General features: G+C 32.7%; 1 protein-coding gene across 15 annotated transcripts in view; it reads right to left on the bottom strand.

Annotated features, from left to right (window-relative positions):
• Positions 1 to 26,997, bottom strand: part of Msp300 (Muscle-specific protein 300 kDa) — a 477,430-nt gene that overhangs the window by 118,405 nt on the left and 332,028 nt on the right. For all 15 annotated transcript variants that reach the window (XM_072530648.1, XM_072530657.1, XM_072530658.1 and 12 more), the window contains 3 exons: positions 16,504 to 16,662; positions 11,440 to 11,652; positions 8,390 to 8,650 (listed from right to left, as the gene is read on the bottom strand). In XM_072530648.1, coding sequence (XP_072386749.1) covers positions 8,390 to 8,650; positions 11,440 to 11,652; positions 16,504 to 16,662 — 633 coding nt within the window. The remainder of the gene's footprint in view (positions 1 to 8,389; positions 8,651 to 11,439; positions 11,653 to 16,503; positions 16,663 to 26,997) is intronic.

Here is a 26,997-nt window from a genome sequence, read left to right as displayed (position 1 = left end):
TCAAGGAGTCAACAAATGAAGAGGAAAATTAAAATAATCTATAACGCAGAAAACGCAATATCGATAGTCCAAGATGACCAAGTAGTTCAACAGCACTTGGTCACAAAATAGTTCGACACTCCCACCACTTCGACTCTGACGTTACAATCTTCATAAAACGCTGATTGGGTGCAAACTAAACGGTGATATGAAATGAGATTGTGGGCGTGGCTTGTGACGTCAAACTGGGAGTGGTGGGGGTGTAAAAGGCAGCTGGTCCAAAGATCAAAGTTTCCTGTTCCAGAGTGTTGTTCAACTACTGACATACTCTACAAAGACTAAACGACAGATTCAACTTATGGGAGAAGAAAGAAAAAGTTCTCATCGCCGACAGGGTGTGGTTGACAGCACACAATTGACTTATCATACATTTGAGATTTGTGCTGCTACTACTGCGATTTCTAATTCCAAGGTAACACTATCGTGCCCAGGAGATGCAGACAGAAAAGTGTTGCCTAAGCGATGCCCCAGGATTTGGCGAACTCTGGGGAATTATACCCGTGGCATGTGGTCGGATCTAACAAGATTTCGTCCCAAATAGTGGTAGTAAAATGGAGACAATATTTGTATGGAGACATTTGTATGGAGACAAAAAATAATGATCAAGAAGAGTATTCTAAAATTTAAGGGGAAACTAACAGATATACAACACCAATCTCAGACTGTTACTGGAATATAAAAGGGCCTCCATGACATGAGGAGTTAATCATATCGCACAGCGAAAACGACACAGATGAACCTTGAATTTCTAAAGCCACTATAAACCAATAATGACATATGTATCAGAAACAAGGCCCGATACAGCCAAAACAGACTACTAAGGCAACAAAGGAAGTTATTAGAGACAGAACGGATGCCAAATCGTGGGTATAATATGTATATGCAGACAATACAGCTAGAATAAACTATTGAGGTAACGAAGAAGGTTATTGAAGACAGCAGAGATCCTAAATCGTGGAAATGACATGTATATGGAGACAAGAAGTGACTCTTTCAGAGTATAAAAAAATATATAACGGTAAAAGAGAAGATTGACGACCTGATTCCAGACAGAGAAAAAATTTAGAAGGTCCATATATTGACAGAGGACTTATTAACATCGCATGGCGAAATCGACACAGATGATCTTTAAATTTACAAAGCTAACCTAACTGAGGCAACAAAAGAGGCTATTGGAGGCAGCTAATAGTCAATAAGAAATAAATACTGGCAGAAATAATAAATACTTATGGGAGTTCGAATAAGAATTCAAGAGAACAGAAGAAAATGTAATGTACATTTTTATAATATAACATGTGCAACATGTACTTACATTATGTAGGGAATAAACGATTGGACTCCGAATAGAAAAGGATGGAATGTGAGGGAAAAGGAATAAACAGAATAGAACAATCTCTAATTAGAATGAAGGACAGACTGCTCAAGATAGCAAGGGTTTAATCACCAAATGGTAAAAATATCAGCTGACTTCATAAAAGATGGATCATAGATGCATAAATCTGCGATAAAAAAGCATGAAAAGGAACTGAGGGATGTTGTCATCAATTTATTCAATAAAAAATTTTTTACTTTTACAAAAATTTCTGAAACTACAATAAACTTTTTGTAGTTTCAGACTCAAACTCAGACTCACTTTTTGCACTCAAATCTTTCAGAAATAATACTGTGATTAGATTAATAGAGAGCGTATATATAATACGCGCGTAATACGAGCGTAGTATATTCGACTTCAATGTCTTATTTCACTGTACTCACTTCGAAGTAGACAAAAGCAAGCTATCACGCTAGGATTCAAGGCGCCATCTAGGGATGGCGCAGAAATAGAAACAAAAAGGATTTAATGTATACATCCACAAGGTTGAGTTAAATCGGAACAATAACTTTAATGGTAATGGTACAAAACAATTTAAATTATATTGAGGTTACTATTATTTATGTAATAAATTTCCTTTTGGTAGAGAACACAAATATACCGGTAACGATCAATAAATAGAAAAATAAAGTCAATATGAGGCTTAATTGACCCAATTAAGTCAAAATGCTATTAGTTCATTACAGTTTTAATTAAAAACACGTTTATTTTGAACTTTCGGTTTCCACTTAAGACTGATTTCCGAAGAGGAAATTAAAACACCAAAATACAACTTATTTTCAATTGAAACTGTGGTTAATCTCATTAAATATAATAGACAGTATTGGATAGGAGTTTTTTACTCTGATCTAGGTAATATTTCGCACAAATTCTTTAATATTCTTAACTAAATACCAAAAAATAAATTGTTTTTAGTATAGCTGTTCATCATTTAAGATATTTTGGCTACATAAAGTGTTTGATCTTACATTATTTAAATAAAAAATACCTGTTTTGTCTTCTTCAACTTTTTTTCTAGGTTCTACCCGAACGTTGTGTGTAGGTGATGAAGATAGTGAACACAAAAACCAAGTGGTAAAAATGTGGTGAAACTCAAGCAAAATATGGCAACTACAAGCATATGTGGTGAGAATGGTCAAAGCATAAAAGCAGTAAATGAAGCAAATAGTAAACCAAAAGGCGTGGCGTAGACAATTTAGGGGTTCCCTTAAAACAACCCATTTTGAAACATTTTTTACACAAAAATCAATCCTTTAAAGATTATATAATCGTTATTTTCACTTCCCAGCGTGTTATCACGATTTCAAGATCGGTGACTATCATCAGACATGCGCAGGGATGTGCAATCTCAAATTCAGAGATGCATTCATTGACAAGATGTATTTGATAATTTTCCCGCCTAAACGGCAGTTGACAAAGGTGTCATCTGCTCCGACGGTCATATAAACGAAATATTTCTTTTTTGTCCTTTATGATAGTCGAAATAGATATATGTAAGGCAGTCTATGTCTCAGGAGCACAACGATTAGTCAGTCTGTCTTTGTATTGGAATTTTGTAGTGATTCCAAAGTTATTGCTGATCATTAGAAACGCTTAGGTGTCTACAAATTCAAACCCAGAGACCGACAAGACGTATATGCTTTTTTCCCACTTTAGTGACAGCTTACAAAGCTGCCATCTGCTCTGACGGTCGTATAACAAAAAACAATTTAATAACTATTGTTTTCTGTCCAAATGCACAAAATAAATTTTCCATAAAAGCTTTTTGTAGCTTAGAAATATGTAAAAGAGTTTATGCCTTGCGAGGAGCACAAAGTTTTGTCAGTATTTCTATTTAAATTAATAAATACAAAAACTGACAAAACGTTATGGTCCCAAAGCATACACTGTCCTGTATCATGTTTTTATGTGAAACATAACCTCACATAACATTAAAATGTTCAAATGTCGATTAAATAACTACATATTCTTTTAAGGAATAATATAATACGAAACTTAACTAACATCAATGAATGTAAAGTTGATTGTCTACGCCACAAAATAATAGAGAGCCCGATAACCAAAACAAACACAATCCCCGCTGCCGCCGGAAGGAGGGGGGGAATGGAAACACCTTGATGAGCGGTTTAGGCCACCTCCTCTACGCATTTTTAAATTTTCATCAAAATGTTTCCAGAATTACATTTTTTTTTGATAATCTTTTTCTTTCAATTTGAAAGTTCCTTGGAAATTAAGTATGTGGACATTTTAAAGTAAAAGTTTATACACGAAGACTGAACACAAAGTTTATACATGATGTAAAATTATCCTAAAAGTACCTACACAATATTGTATGCAAAAATGACTTTTAAAAAAATATATTGTTCTATCAAGAAAACTAATAGAGTATTATCATTTTATTAGACTATGTATTATCTACAAAATAAAAAATATTTTCTCTTGATTGTTTTTAGCTGAACCCTATCCTATTGTTTCTATTTTATATTTCGTAAACGTGCAGTGACGTTAAATAAACGTTAAATTTCATGTAAATATACAACAGCGAATCAAATCCTGTTCAAGTCTGCTTTTACAATTTCTATTCCAATTTCTGTATAATAGCTCTGACAATGTTCTTCCGAGTGTATTTTTTATGATATCTCAGCTTTTATATAATTATTTTATTGGTACTAAGCCACTTTTATCAATATTTTATCTGACATTTCAGTTTTCATATTGGAAGTAAATTTTATCTAAAAACCGCCGTTTACGAAATGCATAATTTAAAAAGGCCACTTTCATAAAATCTATTTTAAAAAGGACGTTTTCATAAAAAAAAATTGATCACGGAAGTTGTATGTATTTGGATAGGCTTTATCCGCTTTTAAAATTACATCATTTTTAAAACAAATTCCCTTAAAAAGTGGATTTTAAAAAAGGTATGCTGAAAAGGCTGCTCTGAAACTAACGTACTTTGAAAACGACCGTTTTTAAACTACACAAAGTATTTTAAAACGGTAGTTTTCCAATTGACCTATTTTATTTAAACACGGATTTTATTAAAATACGTATTTAGATACGCATCACACAAAAGACGTTTTCAAAATAGGTCCTTTTAAAACGTCGTCTTTGAAACGCCGTAGTTTAAAAACGTCGTTTTTGAAACATCTTATTTAAAAAACGTCGTTTTTGAAACGTATTCAAAAAACATCTTTTTTGAAACGTGTCTTTTAAGAACGTCGTTTTTGAAACTTCGTCTTTTAAAAACGTCGTTTTTGAAATGTCTTTCAAAAATGTAGTTTTTAAAACGTGTCTTTTAAACACGTTTTGAAGCATTTCTCAATTCGTACTTGAATAACGTCCATTTCCAAAATATTACAATCAACCATTTTTAAAACAAATTACTTCGTTATTTAGTCAAAAATGTGGGTTTTAAAAAATATATTTTAAGGCAGCTTTCAAATTAACGTAAACGGCCATTTTTAAACTACTTACAGTAAAGTTTTTAAGAATGTAGTTTTCAAAATACTTATGTCAAGAAGACCGTTTTAAAAAACGAATTTTAAAAAAGATGTTTTCCAAAAAAGAATTTTAAAAAGGCTGTGTTCGTATTGATAGAATTTTAAATGTCGAAAACGACCATTTTTAAACTACATCTATTGAACGCTTCAAAAACTCTTCTTTCTTCGTTCTTTACTCATTTTTATTGTAATTCTGTATATTTTTTCTAAGTCTTCTTCCATTTTATCACAACTAAACAGTTTTTGATGCAGTTAAGATATACTTTTACTAATTTATTATTCAGATAACAATTTATTATTTAAGTATAACTCGACTCAACATTTTTCTCTAAATCATATTGTTAAATAAAGGGTAAAAATGATCGATCAAATATTTAATCGCAACAAATAAACAAACTTATTGTCTCTACTACAAATAATTACAGATATGAGTGTTTTGTACAAAGTTCTGTACAAATAGAACACAAAACATGAAAAAACAACTACAAAAAAATGTACATTGCAACATGAAATATATAGTGAGTATTTAATAATTTATAATCGGTTGATTCACACTCTTTTGGTTAATTTACATAAAAAATATATTATAAATGTTTTGTCTGCGTTCACATCTAAAGCATTTTATATATAATATTGACTTTTACTTTAAAATGTCCAACAAAAAGAACAGTACAATGTTCGTGAATATTCCTAAAATATAGATTAAAAAGTACATTTCGATAAAATGATTATTAATATAAGTCGTGTGTTTTCTTGTGTTTTACTAAATTTCGCTTCACTATGGCTGCAGTGCGCTTTGGCAAATGATGGTCGTGGCATGATCTGAATCAATTTTTCAGTGGCGTATCAATATTAAATTACTTTTGATACCTAGTTAATTTGAATTAACCTTTTTTGAACACGCCACTGATAGTCCGTGCGCTTTTTCAGATTTACTATTTTACCGACACCGTGGTGTAATGATGGTATATTAAATCAACAACAATTTTGGTGTTTTGTTTCTACTGATCTAAATGGATGTTAGCATGTACACATATTGGATGGTCGAGAGTACTATACAAAATGTATTGATGACTAAAGTCGTTTGTAAGTAACTTCTTACCTTATTGTGTATCCATCCTGTATAGGAAAAAGCTCAGTTTTGTGATATGTGAATAATATATAATCGTTGGATACTATAAGACAGGAAAATTGATGATGAGTGATTGACAAATTGAGAAAAAGTAGCTGATACAGGCATACAAGACTGGTTTTTTAGAAGTATCTAGTACAATTTAAAACGATCCAGAACTAATATATCATTTAGTATCAGCGTTTTTCACGTTGATACTGATACCATTATCAAAGCTCGATTAATATGACTGTTACAGTATCTAAATAAATGAGGTTTTTCTAGTTTTATCGAAACCGAAAATAAAAAAAATCAATGTTAAATTTCTCACGGACGGACGCACTGTCGGTCGGACGGACGGAGTGATGACTGTCGGACGGACGGAGTGATGACTGTCGGACGGACGGACTGATGACTGTCGGACGGACGAAATGGCGACTGTCGGACAGACGAACTGGCGACTGTCGGACGGACGGACAGATGGACCGTACATTTGGTGTGGGCATATTTTAAATAACAAAAGAGATAATCTCCTTGTTTCTCGTCTCAACTTTTATTGATCTCTTCTGTGTGATATTTTTTCCTTTGTATTTGCACCCCTTTTATCCATTAGTTCGTCTATTAATTTCCTTAAAAGTCGATTTAAATAATACCGAGGTTGGGTTTTCATAAATACACTGAATTTTGATCGCTCTGGTGTTGGCCTTAATATCATTTTGAAAACTGACAGTAATGAATGATCTCCTTTCGAAACAATACATTCAAAGAAATGTCGAATTCGTATTTTTTCTTTATTTATCATTTTTTAGTCGTGTAAGATTTTTAAGTAAAAAGAAAGGTTGTAGAAGATGCGTTTTTATAAACCAAAATAAACATGTAGTATAGTGGACAATATCCTAAAACATTTTTCAGTGAAAAGTTTGAGAAGGATTTTGTGGATAAATAATGAAGAAAGTATATATAATTGTTTTTCTTTTAACATGAAACGGTACGAGCTCTTGGATCTTGAAGTCGCTTCTACAGACGAGGATCAAATATATTTTTTGAAACTGTATCACATGCTATACAATACAGTCACTCAGTCTATCAAATTTGTAAAACTGGGTTATGAGCAAAATTGGAAAATTCCGATACAAGGAGGCATGAAGTGAGTATTTGAAGACAAATAGAATCTTTTTTCATATTTAATAGTGTACCCCATAAACCTACCACAAACTGAACTAATTCTCTATACAGAATTTCTAATTAGATATCTCTTCCAACTAAAAATTTCTTCGCATTTGTCAAAAATTTCACGACAATTACTAACATGTAGAGAAACTAATACGTTAAATATTTTACATACATGTAACTAACATCAACCTTTAAAATTAATACAACTACCGCGCTATAAATGGCAAAAAATACAAAATTTTATCAAAAGCACTTGAAAAATCGCCTTCATCAGACATACATCACTATTTCTTTACAGTATTGAATACATATACAATTTTTTTCTTGCTTTGATATTGATGGATAAAAATATTAATTAATGATTTTTTTTCAATTTTCATTAAACATTTTTACAGATATTTTGATACTAATATGTACCTGAAAACGTTATATCACAGATAAAAAAATAAGTTTATGTAGTAAAACCATCAATTTTTTTTATTTTGATAATACCAAAATCCTTCTTTTTAAAAAAACATGATTAGCTGTTTGAAAAATAACTTACGAAATTACGTAGAATGATTAATTTGAGATGATACTCACTAGACGAATTCTTTTTCCCCTTTATTGGTTGAACCTTGAAGCTATATAATTCTTCAAGCTAGTTCTATAATTCGGAATTATTGTTCTGAAAGTTTTTATTATCGTCATCTAGAAATATGAGGCTGAAAAATCGTGAAGATTTGCACAAATGTGTTTATTCTAAGATTAAGCAAATAGAATATAATAGTATTGATCTAACTTATAAAATTATAACTTAGAAGCAATCTATAAAGCTAGAAAAAAATTATTCGATTACCTTCAGAATTATTGTTTCATGTCTTCGTAATCTTTGGACATCTAAAACACATTAAAACCAAGAATTTGCACTAAAAAGCTATAAAAATAGATGATCTGTTCCTAAGTCATTGTTTTTATTACCAAGATCTACGAAGCAAAGCTTCTCTTTCAAATATTTTCTGTGCTTTCGAAAAAAATTCGTATTTCTGCCACCAGATAGCGCTCTAGTAGCTATAACATCTGAAATTTTAGTCACTTTCCTGAACTGGGACCTTTAAAACAACGTCACAACAGTTCATGCCACTCCCATCTATTCTACACAGTAGTTATTTTTGAGTTAATGTCAAAAGAAAACAAACAACACACTGGGCTTACCTGTTGGTCGCGGAGTGCTTGGTCTCTGTCATGGGGAAGATAATTTGGCGCCATTGTCGTTCTTAGCTGTTGTTCAACTTGGACGATTTGTTGGCGTAGCTGTTGAACTTCTTGTTGGTAGTTGTCTACTTGGGCAATGGCGGTCTCTAGTTCTGTACTTTGAGTTTTTATGACCTGGGCGAGCTGGTCGAGTTCGATGAGCAGTTCTTCGGCCGATTCGGTGACTTTCGAGTCACTCTCTATACCGGAACGGAAATGGACCTAAAAGTAAAAATATGATAAAACAATCTACATACAGGTACTCAAAATAAGACAAATATTTCATCATTTTCCCCTGTTTTGTTATTTTTTGTGTTGGTTATATGTCATATATGTATTATTAATTTGTCATTCCTAAGTATTTCTTTATTCTCGCGAAAGCCACAATTTTCTAGTTGACAGTACTTTCTAGTTTCTAGAAAAAAGTAGACTAGTGGAGTCTTCTTATTCTCCAATACTGACCACTCCTTTATTATTCTCCTTTCTCTTTATTCTTCTCTCTTCTCATTAAGTATTCTGTATAATTCTCCTTTAATTCTAACGCATGAGCTTACGTTTTGCATTGTTAGTTAGGTCAACTTAACTAACTTAGGTGGGATCCCAAAGTCTATCATTGCATTATATAATGCAGTTCTTTTCACACTGTCATAGGCTGCATTGAAGTCGATGAAGAGATGGTGTGTATCTTTTATATTCTAGTGACTTTTCTAGAATCTGCCTATGTGCTTGAATTTGATGTGTAGTTGACTTTCCAGCTGTAAATCCGCATTGATATTGACCAACAATATCCTTTGTAAAATGTTTGTCTGTCAAACAATACATTGCCGAAGATTTTATACGCAGATGCTAACAGAGTAACGCCTCTATAGTTTTTACACTGAAGTTGATCACCCTTTTTATGCAACGGACATTTTATATTCCAAAAGAGGTTAGTCTTTGTATGTGGGTATATTTTATTTTATAAAAACCCTTAAAAGGGCAACATTACAAGCACGAACGTTTTCGGAACAACTGTTCCATCATCAGGTTAAAATGCAGGTTAACATGCCTGAGCCACCAAAATATTTGGGTAAAAACCCTTTAAAATGAAAAATGTTACCAAAGATTGTACATGATGTTTATAATATTATATGATGTTTAATATTTTAATTAGATTTTACTTCAGGTAACATACACCCATGCTTAAGTGAGTTCCAGTGTCCGGAGAGTAAACCTCTTCAAACGGACTACGGTTGGCAACAACTCTCTTCCGGAGAGTAAACCTCTTCCAACGTAGTCCGTTTGAAGAGGTTTACTCTCCGGACACTGGAACTCACTTAAGCATGGGTGTATGTTACCTGAAGTAAAATCTAATTAAAATATTAAACATCATATAATATTATAAACATCATGTACAATCTTTGGTAACATTTTTCATTTTAAAGGGTTTTTACCCAAATATTTTGGTGGCTCAGGCATGTTAACCTGCATTTTAACCTGATGATGGAACAGTTGTTCCGAAAACGTTCGTGCTTGTAATGTTGCCCTTTTAAGGGTTTTTATAAAATAAAATATACCCACATACAAAGACTAACCTCTTTTGTTATACGTGGTATACAGCCAGCTACAGGAATTATTTTCCTTGTGGATTTTATATTCCCTTTAGCCACTCTTCTGGTACCAATTCATTCTGTCATATAAGTACTATTAGTTTATGGATTGCTGCAAAAAGTTGATCACCACCTTTTTTTATATATTTCCGAACAGATTTCATCTATTCCTGTGGCTTTATTGTCTTTTAGGAGTTTTAGGATGGAATTTGACACTTTGTCTCTTGTTGGGTCTTCACTGTGTAGTTGGCGTTTGTTGATTGTCTATGTTCTAACCTCCTTCAATATCGTTTATATTTAGATGTTCGCTGAAATGTTGTGCCCATCTGTTAACTGAGTTTTTATCATGTAGAATTTCATCGTTACGCTCTTTAAAAATTTTTAATCGTGGTTTAAATTCTCGACGGCTATTATTTAAGAATTTGTAGTATTTCCTCGTTTCATTTTTATCGAATAAATTATGTATCTCATTGAGAGTGGTCTGTTCGTATTCCCTCTTCTTACGTGGATGGATACGTTTTTCCTCTCTTCTAAGACGTCTATACTCTTCTTTTTCTTTCTGTGTACAACCTGCGTAGATGGTTTTTTGATATGCTGCGTTCTTTCTATTTGTGGCCATTTCGCACTCATGATCAAATCAATGATTTGTATTTTCTGACTTGGTTTTTCCCAATATTTCGCCCCGGTAACGTATATTACATATAAAATACCTCTTTTCGTTAACTTTGTAACGTTGGTAGGTATTAGGCATGAGGATAAATATGTAGTAAATAAACACAAATACTGGTTTTCTTGTGCAGATAATGCAGAAAAACCATACATTATTTCATATACTGTAGAAAATATTCCATAGGGATTGCACAATGTGTCTATTTACTGCATAGTTTGAAACGCAGAATGTTTTTAGGATGGCGTATGACTCATTTCTTGCGCAATTGACAGCTTTGGAAATACAATCTGGCTACTACCTTTCTCCATGAAGTTGTTCGTTCAGTTTATATCTGTAACAACAGAAACAAATCGTTTTCACTTCAGTTTTGTATGCTTAAGATATATCCTAATATTTGTTGGTTAATGTAACTTGATATTTTTTTTTTCAACAAGTTTAAACTATATCATTGTTTGTCCTTCTGTGTAAGAACTCGTGAAGAAAAAGTCCCAGAGTCTTTAAACTTTATACCTAGTCTTGGTCCAGGTAAGAAAGTTACTGAATTTGGAGCCAATAAGTGCTTTGACGCAGATATTTCAAGATAATAATGTTCGAGTTTCTGTCGAGTCCTTTGATATTTCGTAGTATCTCACTAGTTTCTTCGTTTTTGAAGCATATGTTATTATTGCTGTTGACAAAAGCATCTAGGATGCATCTTACCACGGACCAAATGCATAGAATAATTTAAATTGATGTATAAAAAACAAACTTACCTGTAATTTTTCTACTGACAGCGATATTTTGGTTTTCTGAATATGAATGTCGGCTAACATTTTCTCTCTAATTCCGTGTTGGTCCCTAAGTGGTTTTTTCTTGTTTTGTGGCGAGTCTAAGGCTGTCTTAGTCTTTTCTATCCAGCTCTTAACATCCTTTATCTTTTTCTCGCACTGTTCCCATTCTTCGGATGTTTCTTGAAGTAATCCGTTCTAAAAAACAAATAGTTTAAATATTGGATACATGGATTTTACATAATGTGTTATAACGGGTTATACATACACACTTAAACTTAGCGATATACCCTCTATTCTTAACAAAGATAAAGAAATAGCTTTTATTCTTTATATCTAAATGTATCTATTATAGGGAGAAGCAATTCTGCAGTTAAAGAAGCATTTTCACAGCTACATGAAGATCAAAAACGGGTATTTCCTAGACAATGTGAAAGCAGATCTATAGGAATAAGGAAATATGCTCTAAATAGGGAAATAAGAAACGGGTAGTTAAAAACTGAAAACTTAAAACAAAATAGGCCAAGGAAAGACTACCGACCGAACATAAGTACCGCTATTTAGCTTAAATAACAAGAAAAAATCCTACAGTAGCTTACTCAGAGCACCAAAAACAACTTCTAGAGGCTGTAGGTACTTTAGTAGAAGATAATTGAGAAGTTTCTGAATTATAAAGGTAACACAATCAATCCAGGAGTATCGGATAGTGGAAGATTGGCAAAATGAGTTACGTTTCTGATAAAACCAGAATTAGTCTGTAATCAGACAATTAAATAAACAAAATATAACCGATAAAGGTTTCTATGGTCTAAATATTTGGAAACCGAGGTCCAGGAAGAAGAAGAAGAAGAAGAAGAACATCTTGGTTAAAGAACCTCAGAATCTGGTTCAATACAACATATGTGCAGCTTTTCCGCGCTACTGCAGATAAGATAAAGATTGCCATGATGATCGCCAACATTCGCAACGGAGAACACATTAAGAAGAAGATGGTCTTTCACATCGGTGGTGAAAACCTCTGGGAAATTTGAAAAAAGTTAATTAATTTTTACGCAGGCTCATTATTAGTTTGTACATGGAACACAAAATTTGGAAAAGTTGAAAGTTAATCAAATTGTTAGAACTAGGAAATTTGGTTGGACCTTAAAGGACTGAAAGACCATTGGTAGAAGAAAAGAGAGTAAAAGGAAAATTTTTATTAAGCATGGAATGAAAACCGATAGGGTTTTATCTGTTGTTCACCGTAAGTAAAATTTTTGTGAGTAAGATTTTAAAAAGTAACAGTTTTGGTCTATAAATACTAATTGGGAGAAGTTGCAGTAGTTAATTTTTGCAGTATTTGTAAGTACAAATAAGTTATTATTTATCGTGAGAATCATAGACAAGGAGATTTTTCGCAGCCAAACGAAAGAAGGATTGTTATTAAGTTATGTGTAAGCAGAACAACAGAAAGGAGGTTAGCTAGAGAGTGTTTGATAAACGAATATCAGGGACCTTTTATAATTGAAAGTTAACCGGTTTTTTTTTTTAAACAATATTGAAGAGGCATAAAGTTTTGAAACGAAACAAATAATACAATTAATTTGTAAGGTAAACATAGATATTTCTAAGTGATTTGTTTACATGTGTAATAATTTTCTAAGGGATTTTAACATTATTTTTATTGTATTGAACAAATTTGAATTTTATTTATTTACTTCTACTCCTGTTTATTATTAAACACTCCAACGACAAAGATGTTTATTTCTGAACTCAAATAAGAATCCTGGGATATAATAAAAAATCTAATTAAAATTTTGCATCTGTAATTAATCCAGATATATGAATTATAATGAACTAAATGAAAGAAATCTTCAAATCATTACACTGGAAGTATGGCGATATCAATCAGAAAGGTAACAAGATAACTATCACCGATATGCAGAGTATGCGGTCAGTGCTATCACCAGTAATTACGTAAAACTATTAGACTAGGCGGGATCTGTAGAAATTCAGACCATAATGGACATTTTCCATAGGAAGCTATTTTTTTGCTGGAATCCCTTCAGGATGTGCCCAATATCGATAATCACGATATGCGCCAGTCGCAAACCCTGTGCTAAATTTTTTATTTAACAAAATCTTTTTAATATGTTTAAAACGTGTGCTAAATTTTGTTAAGATCGGTCGGATAGGTTTTGCATAATAATTTTGCAATCCAGCCTACTAAAAAAAAATCGCAAATTTTCAAATTTATAGTAGGCCCTAAATAAGGCTCTCAGATAGTTGCAAATTTTTTTACATATAGAGGAAGGCTCAAACTTTCAAACGCTTTTTGTAAAATTCAAATCGGTTCACTAGGAGAGCCTAGAAATTTTTTAAAAGTTTTAAACATTTTTTAGGCTTATAAACAAATTGAATATTTACATTGCAAATGTAAAAAACTTTGTACAAAAACATGCAGTTGTACCAAACATGGTTTCAAATATAGATATGGAGTCGATGGATTCCTTAGATTTTCTAGAGGCATAAGATAAAGCTACAGATGAAGGAGAAGAAACATTAAATTTACAGATCGATGATGAAGATATTCAAATGGAAAATGAAGGTTTTGATGAAGAAATAAGGCTTGAAGATTTTTGTCCTTCCAAAAAAAGAAAAAGACGTCCTTCCAAAAAAATTATTGAAGATTGACTCAAAATAAAGTTTATTTATGAAAAAAAAAAATTTTTTTTCGTTCGCCTTTGTTTTAACAATTTAAATTATTTATTAGCAATTTATAAATATATATTTGTTTACTAAAAGTAACAATTTACATCAATGTATAAATTGCATTTACATCAATGTATAAATTGCAAGCTAAAAAAATGCATGAAAAAAAAAATGCAATTACTTGTTTAACATACAATTGTTTACAGCAAATTTCCCAATTTGCAAATAAAAATGGTATTTGAAAATATGATATTTGAAATCCTTGTCGTCCGAGACATCGATTAAAAAAAAAGAGCAAAATTGGTTAACAAGAAGCCGAGATAATGCAATTTTTAGCGCGCGCTATGATTTTGAACTCGTCGACAAATCACATTTCGAGTTAATGTCCCCACCATCACCTCTCATGCATTCCGAGCGACATTTTACGCGAAAACGGTTTTTTATTTGTCTTTTTTATGGATGTTGCCATGAAGCGCATTACGTAAAACTTTTCATATAAAAAGTACTTGACAAGACGAGGGTATTTGTTTAAAAACGAGCCCTCTATCACTTATGGTTACACATCAAATGTATGCCAACTTTGACCTTCAATATCTCGGCAACCAGTAAGCCGAATGTATTTCTTTTTTTTTAAGAGGCAAAGAAGCGTCTTTTAATGTTCTTTAAGTGTATAAATTTTGAAATTGATATGTTTAAAGCTCGTAAAGTTATTTAATTTGTTTATAAGCCTAATATATATAAAAAATGTTTAAAACTTTAAAAAATTTTCTATGCTCTCTTAGAGAACCGATTTGAATTTTACAAAAAGCGTTTGAAAGTTTGAGCTTTCCTTTATGGGTAAAAAAATTTGCAACTATCTGAGGGCCTTATTCAAGGTCTACTATAAATTTGAAAATTTGTGATTTTTTTCCAGTAGGCTGGGTTGCAAAATTATTATGCAAAACCTATCCGACCGATCTTAACAAAATTTAGCACACGTTTTAAACATATTAAAAAGTTTTGCTAGGCGGAATATGAAGCTTGTAAGTCAAGGTTAGAAAGTCGAAAACATTTAAGGGATTAACTTCATTTTTTTGTACTTTTTTTCCAATTATTGCTATTTTTCAACAATAAACATTAAATTTTCAATTTCTAGCTAACGAAATATTGTGTAGAATTGAATAACGAAACTTTTAACTTGTTGTGATTTTTTCTCTAGGATCAATATTTTCCGAATTATAGACGAAAATAGGAGCAAAAAAATGAGAAATTTTCAATTGTTTTTAGATTTTGTTAAATAAAAAATTTAGCACAGGGTTTGCGACTGGCGCATATCGTGATTATCGATATTGGGCACATCCTGAAGGGATTCCAGCAAAAAAATAGCTTCCTATGGAAAATGTCCAATCCAAAACAGATCCCGCCTAGACTATATGTGTATAGTTGATTAACACAGATATCCGACACCGTGAATGAGTATTAAAGAAAAATAAGGCAATATGACGATAATACTTGTTAAAATCGTTGATTGAATATCCGAATATTCAATTAGTCCGAATATCTGAATGTTCAATTAATTCGGATATTCAATCAACACTAAAATATACATTTTAACGACAAAATAAAACAAACATTGAGCTGGAAAACATCATGGACAACAGAAAAAAAGATACAGGTGTTTCAAAAAATAAAAACAAAGCGAGTCGCCGAGGAAAATCAAAAGTTAAAATTAGAAAATAAAATAAATTAAGAAACTGGCTTAATAAAACCAGTGCGGAATAATGAAAATAGTTTAATAGTATCCTTTGACATAGAAAATTACTGAAAATGTGATAAGCCTAGTTCAGTAAATATTATATTGTGCAACAATATTAGAAAAGGATTTTAAAATGCATAAAACCGATACTAGGAGCACGTTTTCTCTTAAGATAGACATATAATAACACACTTAGAAAAATGATGTGAAAACTGGGGAATTTGAGTAATTGTTTTTAGCGTCCATAGACCAAAAATCTGTTTTTACTGAATAGATAAGAAAACAATGTGACAAACTTGAATGTTTAACAAATTGTAAAGCTAAAAAAACGAGAAAAATTGCAAGATATTAAAAGGAAATAAGACACTTAAAAATAGGGAAAAGCGTTGAAAAATAAAAACACTAAGAGCACACGAAAGTACGGAACATTTCAATGTGATATTTTAAAATGAATATTGGATTGAAAAGGAATATATAGTTCGATTAAAAAAAAACTAAGTAGGTATATCTTAAAGACTAGACCAAACAAAAATGTTAAAACAAAAACGTGAATAATAAAAAATCTTAACTTAATGATAATTGTTTTATTTTCCGATATTCGCAATGATAATTACAATACATACCCTCTTTAGAATAATTGCTTCAACTTCGGCCTTGGCTTCTTCGGCTTCTTCCATCTTCTGCGGAAGGTCACCCACGCTGGTAACGTTGCCGATATTTTCTAATTCTTTGGCCATATCACTCAAATTTTTGGTAGCACCTTTGCAGCTCTTCACGGCATTCTAAAAAAATGTGCAAATATAATAAATTGTATGATTCATTCGGTTAATTTTATATCGGACTAAAGGTTCATCGAATTAATTTTGTATCTAACGGATGTGGAATTTTAAAAATTGTGGCATTTCCTTCTGAATTTAGTTGTTCCGATAAAATGATAAAAGGGGTATTCTCGCTTATATACCGGGGAGCGAAAAAAGTAGATAAGTGAAAGTGTTTCAGCTAAATAGTTTTCATCGTTTAAAATAAAACTTTTGCTTAAATGTTTAGCAAATATCTACATGAACATGACATTTCTTTAGTTTGGAAAATTGATCTGAAAGAAAATCAGAATCGGAAATAGGTTTAAGAATCTTTCATTGGATATGAAACTTCTAAAAAGACCGAATTTATCGAATCTAGAGATTTTACTATATTTAAAAGTTTTTCGAAATAATTCATTCATTAAAAGCAATAAACATTTCTTCTCTGGTACCTCTGGTAATAATTCAAATTCTTTTTTTTTTTTTATTTGGGTTTTATTTTATAAAATAATAGAAAATGGGTAATTAAATCCTGAATCCTAACCTACCTCGCAAAGAAAGTAAATCTATGCATTAGATTTAGTCATTAAGGCCTATTCTGTAGAATTTTATATACCGCTTTAAAGAATATTCAATTCCGTTTTGTTAAAGTAAATAATGGTCCTCTAAATAATAAAAACGTAGTTTCGCCTAAAATGTTAATTAGAGTGGCGGTTAGATGGATTGCGATGGCAATAAAGGATGTTTTTAACCTTCTTCTTCTTAAAGTTCCATCTCCTATCGGAGGTTGGATATCATAACGGCTATGGTCACTTTGTTGGCTGCTGCTCTGAAAAGTTGTAGTGAACTACAGTTAAACCATTCTCTAAGGTTCTTCAGCCAGGAGATGCGTCTTCTTCCTATGCTTCTTCTTCCTTGGATCCTTCCTTGCATAATAATTCTCAGCAGCTCATATTTTTCTCCTCTGGTTATGTGACCCAAATATTCTAGTTTTCTTCTTTTTATGCTGTTCATAATTTCTAATTCATTATTTAGACGTCGTAGTACCTCAGCATTGGTAATCCTTTGAACCCACTGAATTTTTAATATTCTTCTGTAACACCACATTTCGAACGCTTCTATTTTCCTTATGTGTTGTTTCTTCAATGTCCAAGCTTCCATTCCGTATAGTAAGATAGAAAATATGTAACATCTTAGAGCCCTCAATCTGAGATGCAACTGAAGGTCTCTGTTGGTAAGCATTGTCTTCATTTTCACAAATGTTTGCCTTGCAGTTTCAATTCGGACTTTGATTTCTCTGCTTTGGTCATTTTTGTCATCAACCCAGGTTCCCAGATATTTATATGTCTCTACTTTTTCTATTTGGATTTGCTCTATCATTAATCTTTCATTTCCATGTTGCGTTTTTGAGACAATCATAAATTTAGTTTTTCTCTTATTTATTTTTAGTCCGTATCTAATGCAATCATCGTTAATTCTATTTACCAATTCTTGTAGCGATTCCAGGGTGTCTGCCATTATAACGGTGTCATCAGCGAATCTTATGTTATTTACTATTCTTCCGTTTACAGAGATTCCATCACCCAGATCCGCTATCGCTTCCTGGAATATGGCTTCACTGTACACGTTAAACAGTAATGGTGACAGAACACAGCCATGTCTTACTCCTCTCTTTAGATCTATATTTTCGGACTTTTGTTCTTCTATCTTTATATTGGCCTTTTGATTCCAATACAGATTGATAATGATTCGTAAGTCTCGTCTGTCTATATCTTTGTTTCTCAGTACTTCTATTAGTTTTTCATGTCGGACCATGTCGAATGCCTTCTCGAAGTCGATGAAACAGGAATAAATATCTAGGTTCATATCTAAGCATCTTTGAGAAAGGACATTAAAAGCAAACAATGCCTCTCTCGTTCCCAGTCCCTTGCGGAACCCAAACTGAGTATCATCCATATCATCTTCTAGTTTTCTATATAATTTTCCATGAATCACCTTTAGAAATATTTTGAGGGTATGGCTTATTAGTGATATTGTCCTATAGTCTGAACAATCTTTGGCATATACTGTTTTTGGTATTGCTACAAAGGTGGACACCAACCATTCCTGTGGGATTTTTCCAGTTTTATATACTTCATTAAATAGGTCCAGAAGTACAGGTAGAGTTTCATCGTCTAGACATTTCAGTAGTTCCGCAGGTATTTCGTCTGGACCTACAGTTTTTCCGTTTTTTGCGTTTTTGTTTTTAACCATTTGTACCTTAAAAGGAGAACTCGACTTAAGCTCAGATATCTGCACGATGTTGAGGAAGATTTCAGAGATATTGGAGTAAAAGGGATGGAGGAGATAGGTACTCGACAGGGCCAAGGCTTACCAAGGGCTGTAGCGTTATTTGTGCATAACTTCTAAATATATTAACATACACTGAGAGGTAGTACCCAACTTAACGATGCCTTTTTGTATGTTTTATTCCGAATTAGCGTGGTTTCTGTCCATGTCTAAGCGAGACAAAGAGACAAATGAAATCTGTTTTCACTATAACAAGAGTCTTTTTATCATCCTATGTACTTCGCCTTCTCTCGTGTATTGCACATCAGGAGAGATGAATAATTTCATAGGCCAACCCATACTTAGCCACTTACATTCAGGATACTTGATATGTATTATAAGATTAATCGGGGTGAGTTGGTGGATATGTACACATAGTGTCAGAGGTCAGTGTCTATTACACAGAACGACGAGAAGGTCTAAAACATTTCTGAGTTAAAATCGAAGTGGTATCTAAAAAGACCGATAAAACTTCTGAAATTATTAAAGCAACTTAAAAAAAACAGTGATAGATTAGGAATAAGAAAATGTTACCCAAAAGTTTTTGAAAGCTTCTAAAATCACCGAAAAAACTTTTACAACAAATGAAAAAAATTGATAAAATGCAAAAAATATAAATGATTCAAATGGAAGATGAACAAAAAATAAAACAAACTAATTTATAATAACTAATGGAATCCAAACGACAGATCTGTCACCACCAACTGAAGCAAAAGGCGACGCTAGGTCTCATAGTGAATCTAGAGTGAAAAAAAAGAATGGGAAATATACATCATATAATATTCATATTGCCATCGTTTGATATGCAGTTTTCTTGACCCATTTATCTCAAACAAGTTGAAGATATTGCGACGGCCAGCCAATGAACAGAAGAGGAAAAGGCTGCTATCTTGATTGTGGCTTTATCGGGTATTTATCGACATGGACAATCGTCGACAGCGGCAAGTAAAATTCTGTAGTAACTGTGAATATACGTCTTCTGGTGGATTTCACAGTTTGTATATTGTTGATAGATTTTGATAATACAGATGTAACAAATTTATTGCAACTATAACGCCCAGAAATAATAGAAAAGTATTTTTAGGTTGTTACCAGAATCAGTTCAATTGAATCTTGTCTTTTCACCTCAACTGTTTTTAAAAAATTAGTAAAAAGCCCTTTATAAAAGTTTTAGTTATTTATAAAAACTTTTCGGGTTAAATTACACAACGTTTTCGGAGTAAATATTCCGAATATTCATATTAATATTAATTTCATAATATTTAAAGGGTTTTTAACAATATATTTAGTGGCTTCAAACTTGTATACTTAGTAGCAGTACTGAAGACGGAAGATTTATTCCGAAAACGTTCTGTAATTTAGCCCGAAAGGGTTTTTTTATAAATATGCCTTTTTAAAAGAATTTTTACCAATTTTTTTGTGGTATATTGTGGGTTTTAACTTTTTTACTTTAAACAATGGTTTTGGGTTCTTAAAACTCCAAAATTTTTCGAATAATTGAAGAGAATTCAGGTTAATACCGAAAAAAAATTTTGAGTATGTTCATTCATTCATTAAGATTTACAATCCCTAGGGATTATAGTATTGCTGTATGGTATGGAGAGCTGGACCCTTACAGAGACATTAATGAAAAAAATTAGAGAGATCGAATAAGAAATGAAATAGTTTTACATCGAATGAAAAAGAGCACAAAAATAACAAAAACGATAAAAATTCAAAAGCAACAATATTTCGGTCATGTAATGAGACATCCAGAGAGGTATAACCTTCTACACCTCAAAATACAGGGTAAGATCGCCGGAAGGAGAGGCCCAGGCCGGCGTAGAACATCCTGGCACCGAAATCTCCGAGAATGGTATCAAGAGACCACCGCCAATTTATTTAGAGCCGCCGTAAAAAGTTATTATTGCCAATATGATCTCCACCGTTCGATAATCGGACAGGGCACTAAAAGAAGAAGAAGAAGGATTATAGCTAACGCAATGGCGTTCAAAATCCTATTCTTGGGTGAGGTGGATTATTCCTCTATGTCAATTATAGCTTGTTGTGTGTCTTATATATATCTACCTGTCAATCTGAAAAGACGTAAGAGAAAACAATATAACATACACCAGGGATCAGAATTAATGCCAGAAATAACTCCATACGAAATCAAAACGTCACTTTTAGAAATGAAAAATAACATATCCCCTGGAGATTACGGAGTAGGCTTTGGCCAAGCTTTTTACCGAATGCATCTACTATGCAGTCATTATTTTATTTCACAAGCAAATAACAGATCTAAAAAACTACCGTCCTATCAGTTTGCTTTCACACATATATAAACTTTACACATAAAACTAATCAAAAAAGACGCTAAATTAGACTTCTATCAGCCTAGAGAACATGCTGGAGTTAGATGGGGATACAGCGCTAACGACCACTTACTAGTGATAAAGAACCTGATAGAGAAGTGTGCAGAATACAACAAACCATTAGCACTGATATTTGTCGACTACGAGAAAGCATTCGATACCAAAAGCCATCAGATATGTTAAAAGGATTGACAGAATGCCGAATAAACCATCGCTACACTAACCACTGAATTCTGTATACAGCGAAGAGTACAGCAAGGAGACACCGTCTCTCCAAAGTTATTCACGATTCTTTTAGAACATGTAAGAAGGCATATCTGAACGAGCATGGTATCAATATAAATGGAGAGAAGCTCAGTCATTTGAGATTTGCAGATGACATCGTCCTTATAGCCGATCGTATGAATACACCTGGGCCATAGTGGTGTCCAGTTAGTTATCCTTCTCAGCATATTTGAGTGTGCGCTTCACTGTATATGTACTATCCATTAAAGAGCAAAGAGATTTTCTGTATCTGACCATAATGTTTCCCTTTTATTCTTCTTCGACTTCAGCATTTGTTTTCATCTTTATTTCTCCCTCTCTTGTTACATTGAGGCCCAGTATCGTTCTCACTAGTTTTCTTTCAAGTTTCAGTAGGCCATTTCTTGTTAATCGTCGTTGTTTCCATCCCATATGTTACAACAGGCCTTATTAAAAATCTTATATAGGTTCATCTTTGTTTTACTCGCTTCTCAACAGGTTTCTATTCATTTCGTATGTTTTTTTGCCTTTCAGAATTCTTTCCTCAGTTCTCCCTAACATAATATGTCTAAAGTCACGGTGTCGTAGCTTAAAACATATGTCGTAGCTCTCGTATGATTTAGATGGCTTCTTACAATTTAGGAAATATGATTCGCTGAATAAAAATATATAAATTTGAACTTTTCTATGATCCTATAAATTTGAATTTTACATGAAGGTCGGCGTTGTGTCAATCCATCCACGAACTCATGTTAATATTTATACCCCTGTATCGTATTTACGATCATGCAAAAATGTTCTGCAAAAATATTTTACGAAACTAAACAAAACAACAAATTATTCATATCTGCATGGTAAGAACCCTTTCTAAAATATTTCAAGGGTCGGATCGTCACGCTATCCATTATATCGAGTTTTGGTTTTGAGAAAAAGCATGAATGCGGTATCATACTCTGTTATTTTAATGTTTTTACGATTAATTGTCTGATTTTACGGTCGTAGCACCGAAATGTAAACTTTTCTCACAACTAGTACTAAACGGCAAACGTTGAAAGTTGGGGGAAACTTTTTGTATCATTCTAAATTGGTGTGAAGCACGCTAGAATTGTAGTTTTTTGTATCTAACATACTAAATGTTCGAAAGTTGTTTGTTTGTGTTAATTTGTATGTATGTTCAAGAATACAATAGTAAAAGCACGGCTTCATCATATTTGTATCAACAATTTGTAGAACGAACTAGCAATAAGTCAACCATATCGTTCCAGGTACAAAATATGATTGATTCAGACTCAGTAGGTAGAAATGTCAGTTCGTAGTTCAGATTTACTACTAGCTAATACAAAAGAATATATATAAATAAGCTGTGAATGGCTGAAACATTAGATACGATGATGACACCATAGTTTTTGCAGTTAATCTGGACGATTACTCCGAATAGAAGACTCCGAAAATATAATTGGTGATTATCAAAATGGATTCAGACCAAATAGAGCCACTACAGATAACATATTCATACTAAGAACGATACAAGAAAAAGCTTATGAATACGACATAGACCTATATAATATGTATATAGACTTTAAACAAGCTTTTGATAGTGTGAATAGAGACAGAATTCTGGAAGACCTTTGTAATCTAGGTATACCTAAGAAATACATCAGCCTCATAAAAATGACGTTGCAGGGTTCAAAAGCCGCAGTCAGAGTAGATGGAGAACTGACTCCCCTATTTAACATCAACATGGGAGTAAGACAGGGAGATGCCCTATCAACCATGTTATTCAACCTAGTTCTTGAGGCAGTCATCAGAAAAACCAATATAACCGGCCATATAAACACCAAATCAGTACAAATTACTGCATATGCAGACGATGTAGCCATCATTAGTAGGAATAAGCTACGACTAATGGAAGTGTTCAAACAAATTAATCCTGAAGCAAGAAAAAGAGGTCTCAAAATAAACGAAGCAAAAACGAAGTATATGACAGTCAAAAGAATAACTGACAATGAAAATAATATCACAATAGGCAACTATACTATCGAACGAGTGGATGCCTTTACATATTTCGGCACAGAAATCAATCAGAAGAACTCCGTAAGTAGCGAAATTAATGCACGTATTTCCAGCGGGAATCGTACATACTATGCTAATAAAAGATTGATGACATCGAAATTATTAGACAAAAGAACCAAAATGACTATCTACAGAACACTGATTAGACCCGTAGTAACCTATGGATGTGAAACTTGGGTAATGACGAAAAAAGATGAAGCCCAACTCAGGACATTCGAGAGAAAAATACCGAGGAAAGTATATGGCCCGGTACAAGAGGAAGATGGCACATGGAGAATCAGGAGAAACGACGAGGTTAATGAGTTAAATGAAGGTTATGACATTGTAAGATTTGTGAAAAGTCAAAGACTGTCATGGCTGGGACATGTGCAGAGACAAAACGATGCAAAAACAACAAAGAAAATGTTACAATGGAAGCCCATAGGAAGGCGAAAAAAAGGAAGGCCCAGAACGAGATGGTTGGATGACGTGGAAGACGACCTGAAAACAATGAACATAAGACAATGGAGAAGAAGGGCACAAGAGATATCTGAATGGAAGGACATAGCCAGACAGGCAAAGACCCATCCAGGGTTATGATGCCAAAAGAAGAAGAAGAAGAATCTGGACGATTTACAAACATTCATGTATTGCATACGTCAAATCAGTTTTCGATACGGATTAGACCTCAACAAAAGAGTTGGGATTGAGCTTGATTGACTGAAAAAGTCAATTAAGCATTATACATATCTCGGTACTAATCGAACAACGAGTAGAAGAACAAGAAGAAGTAGTTCAAGAACATTCAAGATGACATCGAAAATTCATGAAATGAACGTGAAGTTTGGAACGTCAGAAAAAATATATAAACAAATGTTTTTGACAGTTAAGAACAGTAGTAGTATTTGAGTTTTGAAGTTTATAGTTGTTGTCAGTCTGTTAAAAGTAATATAAACCAGTAGGTGTTCAATAAAGTTATTTTCAAGACGTGAAACATTGGTGACAGCGGTGATATCAAAGAATTCTTTCGTAGTTGTTGATGGTAAATATAAGATCTATTGATTTTGATAGAAGTAGATGCGCCCGAACCCCCGCATGGTTTTTAAAAATGAAAGATGAGGACGAGCTGAAGGAGAAGCGTAGACAAGAAAAGTAAGAGAAATGTAGGCAATAGAAAGAAGAAAAGGAGGAGCGTAAACAAGAAGAGAAAGATAAACGTGGACAAGAAGAGAAAGACGAAAAGAATAAGCGTAGGAAAAAAGTAAACAAGAAGAGGAAGAATCTAGAAAAGTAGAGGTAGAATTCATGAATGATTTATCTCAAATTCACGAAAATTTTCAGTAGAGGTAAGTCAAATTTCTAGTAGTATAGACAAATTAGCAGAACAACAAAACGATTTAGAAAATAAATAATACATCAAACCGATTTTAAATTTTATTTAGAAAGACAAATACGTGAGTTAGAAAGAAATATTAATTCCAAAGTTTCTTTATCTACTATTGTTTCAGTAACTAATGTCGAATCAGCACAAACAGCTTGATCACTTAACATAGTTGATACCAAGCATTTTCCATGCTTAACAGCATGGAAAACTTATCGTTTTCAATTCGAAACTGCAACTAGAGCAAATGACCTGGACTGAGAAAGAAAGGGCAGTTTCCTTGGTAGTGTCGCTTTCGAGGACAGACAGAAACCGTCTTGCAATTTATTCCCCAGGATGTACCCAGTTATACCTCCATCGTTCAACCTTTAGAAACAAGATATGGGCAGCATTATCTAAAGCAGGTTTTCCAAAGTCAGCTAAAAGTTCGATATCAAAAAACATAACGAAAGCCTGTAAGAATTTGAGGTCGATATTAATTGCATTTGACGTATAATCAGGCACCTGAAAATTTTCTGGAACAAATTGGAATACAGGCTATACAAATTGGAACATTGAATATAGATGGACTACAGGATGTTGAAATGCAACCAGCTCTTCGATTACAACTTCACAAAGTGCTAAATGGAGTGCTAATCTCTCGTCCAAAATTAAGAGAAATAAGATGTTTTAATTACGGAAGAATGGGACATTTTCAAAACAATTGCAGAAGCCGATCCAATATCGACCTTCCACACCTGACCAGAAAGATTTAAACAGTAGCCAGGGAAACGAATAAAAGACTCGACACTAAGGGGCGGGTGTCGGCTGTATCTAATAAAATACCCCAAATTCGCACTTATACTTTAAATAAAAATTAACAAAATTTACTGCTTAAAGGCTACGTTGAGAATCAAAAGTTCACCTCTATTATTAATACTGGTGCAACCAGATCCTTTATTTGAATGGGATAAAAACTACAACCCAGTAAAACAAACTTATTTCTTGAACTAGCCTCAAATTTCTAGTAGTATAGACAAATTAGCAGAACAACAAAACGATTTAGAAAATAAAATAATACAACATCAAACCGATTTTAAATTTTACTTAATTATAAAAGACAAATACAGTCCATCTAATTTACAAACCGTTGCACGTCATCGGCGTCATAGCCCGTGACGTCACATGATACCAACACGAAATATTTAGGCGGTAGGTGTGTTCTTTTTTTAAGAATCACTTTGCCGAGTACACTGGCATTACAGCCACTAGACATATTTTATTATATACGCGTAAAAATAATATTTAAAGATTTCTATTAATGTTAACTTAAATAAATACACAATAATATGTTTCATTTAATTTGTATAAATGCATAATAAAGCGTTATGAAGAACATTTGTTCGGAACACACTGTAACTGTAATCGAACGAAGGTGAAATTTTGGCATAAATTGGTAACACTTATTTGACAGTTGCGGTGTTGACACTTTAGTTTTGTTTTTATTATTTACTATTAATTAAACTATGTTATTTTTTAAACAAGCGGCTCAAATTGTTTTTAAAAAGATTATTTTTTAACTCTTGTTTTGTTTCTATTTATTTACATTAAATATTAATTTATTTTGTTGTATACTGTTGTTGTACACTTTTGCAATAATTATGTGACCTATTTGATTTAAAATGGATTCAGGATTTTTTTATACTTTGGCAACTATGTTAACTTCGATCTCTGACGTAGATAATGACGTGCAACGGTTTGTAAATTAGATGGACTGTACGTGAGTTAGAAAGAAATATTAATTCCCAAGTTTCTTTATCTAATATTGTTTCAGTAACTAATGTCGAATCACCACAAACAGCTTGATCATCACTGTGTAACTCAGGTTACACTATTCCAATTCATAGAGAGATAACGGAAACCACACAGATTGGTAACACCTTGATAAAACACTTATTTCTTGTAGCCGATATTAAAGAT

This window comes from Diabrotica undecimpunctata, chromosome 4 (assembly GCF_040954645.1).
Source record: "Diabrotica undecimpunctata isolate CICGRU chromosome 4, icDiaUnde3, whole genome shotgun sequence".
NCBI classification, from domain to species: Eukaryota; Metazoa; Arthropoda; class Insecta; order Coleoptera; family Chrysomelidae; genus Diabrotica; species Diabrotica undecimpunctata.
Note: the sequence above shows the minus strand (reverse complement) of the source record. Positions and strands in the feature narration are given on the sequence as shown.